This window comes from Rhinopithecus bieti, unplaced genomic scaffold (genome assembly GCF_001698545.2).
Source record: "Rhinopithecus bieti isolate Rb0 unplaced genomic scaffold, ASM169854v2 scaffold_47707, whole genome shotgun sequence".
Classification (NCBI taxonomy): Eukaryota; Metazoa; Chordata; class Mammalia; order Primates; family Cercopithecidae; genus Rhinopithecus; species Rhinopithecus bieti.
In genome coordinates, this window is record NW_016819117.1 from 622,598 (window position 1) to 630,545 (window position 7,948).

The 7,948-nt window shown below is 63.3% G+C and overlaps 1 protein-coding gene across 1 annotated transcript in view; it reads left to right on the forward strand.

Annotated features, from left to right (window-relative positions):
* Window positions 1-7,948, forward strand: part of CACNA1H (calcium voltage-gated channel subunit alpha1 H) — a 49,061-nt gene that overhangs the window by 17,389 nt on the left and 23,724 nt on the right. The window contains exons 3-4 of the mRNA XM_017858285.1: window positions 6,732-6,885; window positions 7,656-7,896. Of these exons, the coding sequence (XP_017713774.1) occupies window positions 6,732-6,885; window positions 7,656-7,896 (395 nt within the window). The remainder of the gene's footprint in view (window positions 1-6,731; window positions 6,886-7,655; window positions 7,897-7,948) is intronic.

Genomic DNA, 7,948 nt, shown 5'->3' on the forward strand with positions numbered 1-7,948 from the left:
AAAAAAAAAAAAAAAAAAAAGGCTAGGGGTCACGGGTGTCCACGGCAGGTGAGTAGCCGGTCGGTATGCGTAGGGGTGGGAGGTGGGGTGTGGGGGGGCCGGGGTGTACCACACTGGTCCTCCCCGGGCTTCTCAGTGGGGTCTCCTTCACGGTGTTTTGAATAAAAATGCGCGGCTCCCTCGGGGTGTCCCAGCAGGGCTGTTCAGAAGCTGGGCCCAGGGATCCCGGAAGGCCGGGGCCCACCCTGCTGTGACTGCACAGGCCGGGACTCCCAGACATTTCGTTTTTGTCATTGCACACGCAGGGCCTGGATTCGCCGTGCAGAAAGCCGGACGATGCCGTGGCGGGGGAGTGAATGTCAAAGGGTCACTGTGGACTCTGCCCATGTCCTGAGTGCCCTCATCCTGTCCCTCCCCGTGGTGTTCTCATCCTCCAGAGATCCTCTGGGAACTTCTCTGTATCTCTGCACACACGCTCCTCGAGGTGGCCTGCACTGCGGCTTCTGTCGTGAATGGGGTCACGTGCCCTCCATGACTCGCTCCTCCTGCGCTGTGTACCTTGGACCTGGCTCGGTCCTGATGCCCACGGCACCACTACCACCTGTCGGGTGGCCACGTAACGCTTCCTGGTCGGGTGAATGTGCCATGTCAGTGGAGACATTCTGCTCTTCCAGCTCTTGTCGATACGAGCAGTGCGCCCTGGCTCTCAGGGCCATGACCACCACTGTGGCCGGCAGGCTTCAGGGCGGTCGGTTCCACCCCCGTGGCCTCAAGGGCCCTTTGGAGCTGCCGCGGTTCTGAGTGGGGGTGGACACAGACACAGGGCCGGAGGGTCAAGGCTCTGTGAAGGTGGGAAATGCGTCGTTTCGCTCTGACCAGGCGGCCGGTTCCCGGGGATCTCCTGTGCCACCCACTGACTCACAGGGTCTGCGGCTGGCTCAGCCCCTCCTGGGTCACTTGATGTTGCTTCCCCTGCAGCAAAGGGGACGGAGTCTCCTCCGCACTGCGGGCTGATGGCTCTTGCGAGAATGGGCTTCCCCCATGAATAAGACATAGGGCTTCTCCTTAAGCAAATTGGAAAAGTAAGGTCGAGCGCTCCTGAGAATGAGGGCCGGGAGGGGAGGAGGCGGCCAGAGCGGCGTGGGGCCGTGGGCAGAGCAGGCAGGGAGGGAGCAGCCTCAGCCTTGGCATCTTCTGCCCAGGGCATGGAGGGTTTGCCCAGCCAGGGATGGGTGCAGAGAGGGGAGCACGTGGCTGAGAGTCCTGGCTGCCTGTGACCCCAGCTGCAATCTGTGCCCTGCGGGGCGTAGGGTCCTGAGTGGAGGGCTGTGGCCCACCTCACTGTGGGCTTCCCCTTCCTGCTCTGGGTGCCTTCCCCGCCCACGCCCCTGCCCCTGGCTCGGGCCGCTGGTGCCCAGCTGTTGTGGATTTGGCCTAATGGGGCTCAGCTGGCTGAGCAGATTGCTCTTGGGGACAGCATGCGGGGAGGGAGCGGCTCAGCCTCCCGATCCTCCCAGCTGCAGAGCCCTGCGGCCCCCCGCACTGATGTCAGGATGCAGCCCAGCAGGGAGCCCCACTGGGATTCCTGGAAGCCACAGCCTTGCTTGGGGGCCACTCTGACCATAGAGGAGGAACCAGGCAGCAGTTGCAGCTGGAGACGTCCATCCCTTCGCTGGGCTGGCACTCCCCCGTGGTCTGAGGAGCTGAGGCTGGCCCATGGCTTTGACGCCTTAACCATCTCTTGAGGAGGGGCACACCGCCCCGCCTCCATCCCTCTGTAGAAGCATCTGTCCTGACCTTGCTCCGGCAAACGTGGAGGCCTTGGTGAGGTGAAAACGTGTCCTCCAGAGCCAGCAGGAGCCAGGCCGAGCTGTGTCAGGAGGGTAGATGGAGGGTCTTGTTTTGCAGGAGGGTCTTGTTTTGCAGGAGGGTCTGCATGAAACCTGTCAGAGCCAGAAGGATGAAATAGTCCGTTTGTACAGATGGGGACGCTGAGGCTTAGAAAAGGGGAGGTGCACGTGGAGGTAGAACTGGGGTCAGGCTCTTGCCCCACGGCCCTGGCCTGAGGATTAGTCACGGGGCAGGGGCAGGGAGGCCCTAGCCCCAGGATACCTGAGCCAGCAGGTCTGGGCGAGCCTGGGAGCTGATGTTAGCTGATGTTTCGGGTTGGGGTGGTCCAGGACCACCCTTTGAGCTGTGCTGGTCCCACAGCATGTGGGCTTCTGAGGACCCCCTGTCCTGACCCGGGACCTTGGAGACTGCTGGCTCTGGGGAGAGGGGTCCCACGGCACCTCAGGGCTCAGCTGGCACTGTTTGGGGGTCTCGCAGTCCCGACCTTTGCTGAGTGGCCCTGAGACTGGCTCCTGGCCCCCAAGAATCCCAGGTCTCCAGCATCTTCGGCGCAGAGATAGCAGCTGCCAGGGTTCCCCCAACTCCCAGACACTCCCCCTCACCTAGCAGCGGGGAATGCAGGCCTTGCTGCCCCCCACACAACAGGCAGTACTTCTGGGGCTGCCCACGCCCACGCCCAGGGGCCAGGAGTAAACAGCACCTTCAGAGCTGTGCATTTTCAAGCTGGGAAGAAGAGTTTGGGAGTCTTTTTCCTCCTCTACTCCCCCCGGATGAGAAAGCGGGGATCAGTGGAGCAGCTCCAGTGAAGCTGTGTGTTTCCGGCCAGGAGGCCACTTCCTGGCCCCCAAACCTAACCCCAGCCCTCCCAGCTCGGGTACACCCAGGACAGGCCCAGGCGAGGCGGCCGCTTCAGCACCACGGACAGCAGCCGCCACAGCACTGCCCGCCCTGCGTCCATGCCTCCTGACCTGCCAGGGGCTGACATTTGGGGTGTGCTGGAGCTGGGCCCCTCGGAGAGCCCCCCAGGTCCTGAGAGCTGAGGGGGCTCCTGTGGACCTTGGTGTGGGCCGCCATGGCCACAGGCGGTGCCCATGTGTTAAGGGGAGCACTTAGCACCACAGAAAGGAGGCTGAGGGGCCATCTTTGTTCCAGGGTCCTGAGGGAAGCAGTGGTCTGCAACAGGAAGCCTGCGGGGTGAGAAAAGCAGTTCTTCTCCCAGAGATAGAGGAGCTGGTGTCCCTGAAGCGTCCTGGGCAGGACTGGTTTTCTTCGTGGGTGCCAGCTGGGGAGGCCTGGCCCCAGGCAGGGCTGCAGGAGTAGGAAGGGGGCTTTGCACCTGTCCAGCCCCTCAGAAGTGCACAGGCCTGGAGACCTGAGGAAGGGGAGGTGGCCAGGGTCTGCTGGACCTGGCAGGTGCCCTGAAAAGTATCCTTTTTTTTTTTTTGACATGGGGTCTTGCTCTGTCACCCAGCCTGCAGTACCGTGGTGTGATCGTGGCTCACTGCAGCTTCCGCTTCCTGGGGTCAGGCAATCCTTCCACCTCAGCCTCCCGAGTAGCTGACACCACACCCAGCTAATTTTTTTGTTAAATATTTTTGTAGCGGAGAGGTCTCACTACATTGTCCAGGCTGGTCTCGGATGCCTGAGTTCAAGTGATCCTCCTGCCTCAGCCTCCTAAAGTGCTGGAATTATGGGTGTGAACCACCGCGCCCAGCCTGAGAGCACTGATTTTAGAGTGTGGGACTGAGGGACAGGATGGGTACTGTGCTTGAGGGGTCTTTCATCAGGACCCCACCGCCGAGGGGGTCTTCAGCCCTGTTCCCCTGTCCAAGCCTCTCTCTGGGCGGGAGGGGGGAGGTTGCTCCTTTATGAGCCTCTGGCCTGCATTGTGGGGCAAGTGAGCCCAGCCCAGCGGGGGCCGCCTGGGGAACATGTCACCCAGGCCAGACTCCAGGAGCTGGAGAAGGCCCCTGTGGTCCCCCCCCCGACCTTGGTCTGTCAGAAAAGAGGAGTCACTGAGGTCCTGGGGCTTGGCCCAGGGAGATGAAGGAGCAAGGGTTGGTGGGTGCGTTGCCGCTGGCCGGGCCTCAGGGTCTGCTCCCTGCCTGAGGGAGACCCCGTAGCTGAGACCATCTCACTGCGCCGCTGCCCTTGGCCGCCCGGCCCTTCCCTGGCTGGGTTCCCTGACCGTTCTGTTGCCCTGCAGCCACCAGGCCCCGTCCCAGGGCTGCTCCCAGCCACGTTGGCCTGCCTTCCTCCCACCCGCAGTGGAAATTGATTCTAATTTGTAGAAGTTGATTTGAAACCTAAAAGAATTTTTAATTAAAACCCAGAAAATCCATCTGTGTAATTAAGGCTCTAGAAGTCACCGGGCTCCGTGCGATGCAGCCGGCAGATACTGCCTGTCCTCAGCTGGCCACAGAAGTGTGGCCAGGATGGCGTGACACATGAGGGCCAGTCTGCTCAGCCCGGAGCTGCCCGAGCCCCTGCTGGCCTATGCGGGACGTGGGACATGGACTGGCTGCTCCCCTCTCTAGGCAAAGCCCCAGGGGGCACTGGGACCTGGTACATCGGGCAGTCCCTCTCCAGGGTAGGGAGGGCTGGTTGCTGGGGTGTGACCCGGTTGGGAGGTGCCCAGCATGCCTGCCTGTCACCTCTTCTGTTGTGAGAGGCCTCCTTGGGGCCCCCCTGGACCCTGCTACACCACCGTCCCCCCCAGATCTGCACCACAGGCACAGGGGTGGGGTCCTTGCCATTGGAGCAGGTCTCTGGGATTGTGGGGCTAATTTCTGGGTGGGTGCTGGGGGAAGGGGAGGCAGGGGATCTACGCTGGGTAGGGGCCCTGTAGACCCAAGAGCTGCGAGCTGGGAGGCTGGCCTGGCTGTGTGGCCTCAGGCACACTCGGGATCTCAGTGAGCCAGCACCTGTGCAGCACCATGGGTCCAGGAGATTTGAGGTTGCCATTGTCGCCAGGCATAGCTCAGGAGGCCATCTGCAGTTGGGGTGCCTGCAGGCCCAGTCTTGCCCCTCTAAGGCCTTCAGCTGTGTGTGTGATTTTGGGGGCCCATGCGCCTGGATGGGAGGGGCTTACTGGAGCCACACCCCTGCTTGGAAAAGACAGTGCCCCATCCCCCACTAAACCAGATGGTCTGAGAGGTCGGGGAGGGGGACCCAGGCCCCCTTTTGGCTTCCTTCATAGCCAGTCACAGAGGCTTGGGGTGGGTCTCAGTGACATAGTAGAAGGGGCAAAGGTGTCCAGGTAGGACCCTGGCTTGGGGACCCCTAGCCGGTTGTCTTTGAGGAGTGACTAAGCACTGGGTCCCACCCACCCCTGCCAGCCCCTCTGTGCCATGGGGGCAGCTCTCATGGTGACTGGCGCTGACTGGCCCTGGGCTCCGACACCATCCACTGTACTCTGCCGGCTGGACAGGCCTAGAGATGGCTGGTCAGAGGTGCCGGCCCCTTCCCGTCTGTCCCCATTGGGCTCTCCGCCGCAGGGTCTGGGCTGGGTCCAGAAGTCAGCATTCCCCTCAGTGCTGGGGAGGCCATGCCGTACCTTTAGCTCTAAGTCCTGAGCTGACTGGGGTGGCAGGAACTGCCAGGGTCAGGCAAGTGGCTGGGGGCCAGCCAGGGTGCAGGGAGGGTGTGAAGGGCCTTGTGTTCAGGTAGCTCCCTAGCTTAGGGCACCCCCCACTTCAGCTTGGACATCTCCAGGGTGATTTCCAGGGTGATTTCAGAGCAGGCCTGGGAGAAATCGGGCAACGGCTGGAGACATCTGGAGGCGGGTCTCGGCCCTGAGTGGTGGAGTCCAGGGGTGGCTGGAAACTGCCTGCTTTCGTAGTGGAATGTGTGTGTGCTGGTTGGGGGCCCAACTTGAAGGAGAGTATGGAGAGAGGGGACAGAGAGGTGGCCTCAGACACCCATGGGACAGTCTCACCACCCCCATTGGGTAGACAGGTACACTGAGGCCTGGGATGCCCTGTGCCCAAGGAGAGGCAGTGCCACCTACAAGACCCATGGCTCAGCCAGGCTGGGGTGGAGTGCAGTGGGGGCTCAGGTCAGGGAACACCATTCCCCACACCTGCCTCTGCTGTGTCCTGTCCTGGCTGGGTGCCTTTGAGCTCCCCCCTGCCAGCCTGTTTCGTTGACTCAAGAAAACCCCTCCCCCTGGGAAATGACGGCCCTTGGAGATGCACAAAGACAGTCCCCAGCCACCCCCGCAGAAAGGTGCTATTTGCAGCAGTTAGGGGACAAAGGTGCCCGAGGTGGGGGGCAGAGCCGCCATCCACCGTCGTTCCCTTGCACTGGCATTGGGTCAGGAGGCCGGGAGAGGCCAAGGGGCCTGGCACGGCTTCCACCGCGGGGCCTCGGCTCCTGCCCGCCCCCCCCACCTTGAGCAAGTCACGCAAACCCCACCCCCACCTCGTCCAGCAAGGACTGTGTTCCGAGGCTTGCTGTGAACGTGCTCACACACTGGCCGCTGGGCTTGCACTGGGTGCGTCACCGGTAGGCGGCAGTGCGTGCTGTGGCCTCGCCCACCTACGGGACAACGGCGTGGCGTGCCAGCATGCCAGCTGCCTTGGCGGGAGGCTGATTTCGGCTTCTTGCAGCCGTGTTACAGCAGAGGGTCTGTTACTGCTGAACCCATTAAGTGTAATTACTGCCCTCTTGGCGGGAATGCGTAATTACATTGGTGGCCTGGTAGCCGTGGCACTGGCATCAAATGCTGACCTGCCAGGAGGCTGGGGCCCTGGCTTTGTGGGAGGGAGGGTTCCGGGATGGGCTGCTGGGGTCCCTGAGGGAGGGGCTCCAGGCTGGACTGACAGGCGAAGGCAGGGAAGGTCCTCGTCACCGAGCCTCTTCCCCTCCTACTGTGGCAGCTGCCCTTGCTGTCATCCCTGAGAGTTTCGGACACTCAGACCCTGACCTCAGTGCTGCACGCAGCACCCGGGACCTCTGCTGTAGTGAGCATGGCCCGTGTTGGGCAGGGGGCACTGCTGCTGCCATCATCCGGGTCCCAAGCAAGTCTGTCGGGTGAGGGGGAGCCCCGGGCACTGAGGCCAGTGGTCTGCGCGAGGTGGGTGCCAGGAAGGGCGGCCACTGAGAGTCAGGCATAGGCTCAAGTCCAGAGCCAAGGGTGGGGATGGCCACCAGGCTGCCTCCGAACTAGCTGTGAGTGGATGCCCAGCTCCATCCCCTCCTCAGTTCCCACGTGTTGGGGACGGCAGGGGCTGGCAGAGCTGGGGGACTTCCCGAGGCTGTTCGCTGACAAGTTGGCGTTTTCCAAATGCCGACTTCTGTCTACCTTAAGGAAGGTCCCTCCGGGTCCACAGTCATCCACCGGATTGCCCCTCCCTCCTTCCTCAGGTTCCCTGGTCAGAGTGGGGCCCTGCAGCCCTGGGACGGAGGGCCCAGAAAGCCTGTCCCAAGTGTGCTGCCGCCCAGGCCAGGAGGGTGGGACGGGGAGTCCTGTCCCGGTGGGTCACAGTACCCGGACATACCTTGGGGCCCTCCCAGTTGCGCAGGGTGCCCTGCCTGCAGCCCCCCAGCGAGGGAGCCCTAGGCAGCCTGGGCCCCACGTGGGCAGCTAGGCTCTGGGAGTCTGAGTGGTCCTCACTGGGGCCTCACTCCTGACGCGGCCAGCCCACCGAGGGCTCCTGCACCCCGCTTTCCTGATGAGAGCCAACGCCGGGGGCTCGGGGGCCGGGCCTGGGACGGCGACCTCCACGGCACAGAGCCCGGCCAGGCGCGGGCTCCCAGCGCCACCTGGTGGCTGCTTTCAGGACTGTCCGTGGGCCCTGCAGGTCCCCATCCTGGACGCCCCTACGCGCGCACACCCATGGGGGACACCGGGTGACCGGGTGGACACTTGGAGGGCCCCGTGGGGGCGGGTCCCGGGCTGCGCCGGCGTGCTCCTTAACCCGCGGCGACACGTGGTTCGAGCATGTGAGCATGCTGGTGATCATGCTTAACTGCGTGACCCTGGGCATGTTCCGGCCCTGTGAGGACGTTGAGTGCGGGTCCGAGCGCTGCAACATCCTGGAGGTGAGGGGCGTGGCTCGGGGGTGGGGCGGGGGCGTGGTTCGGGGTGGGGCGG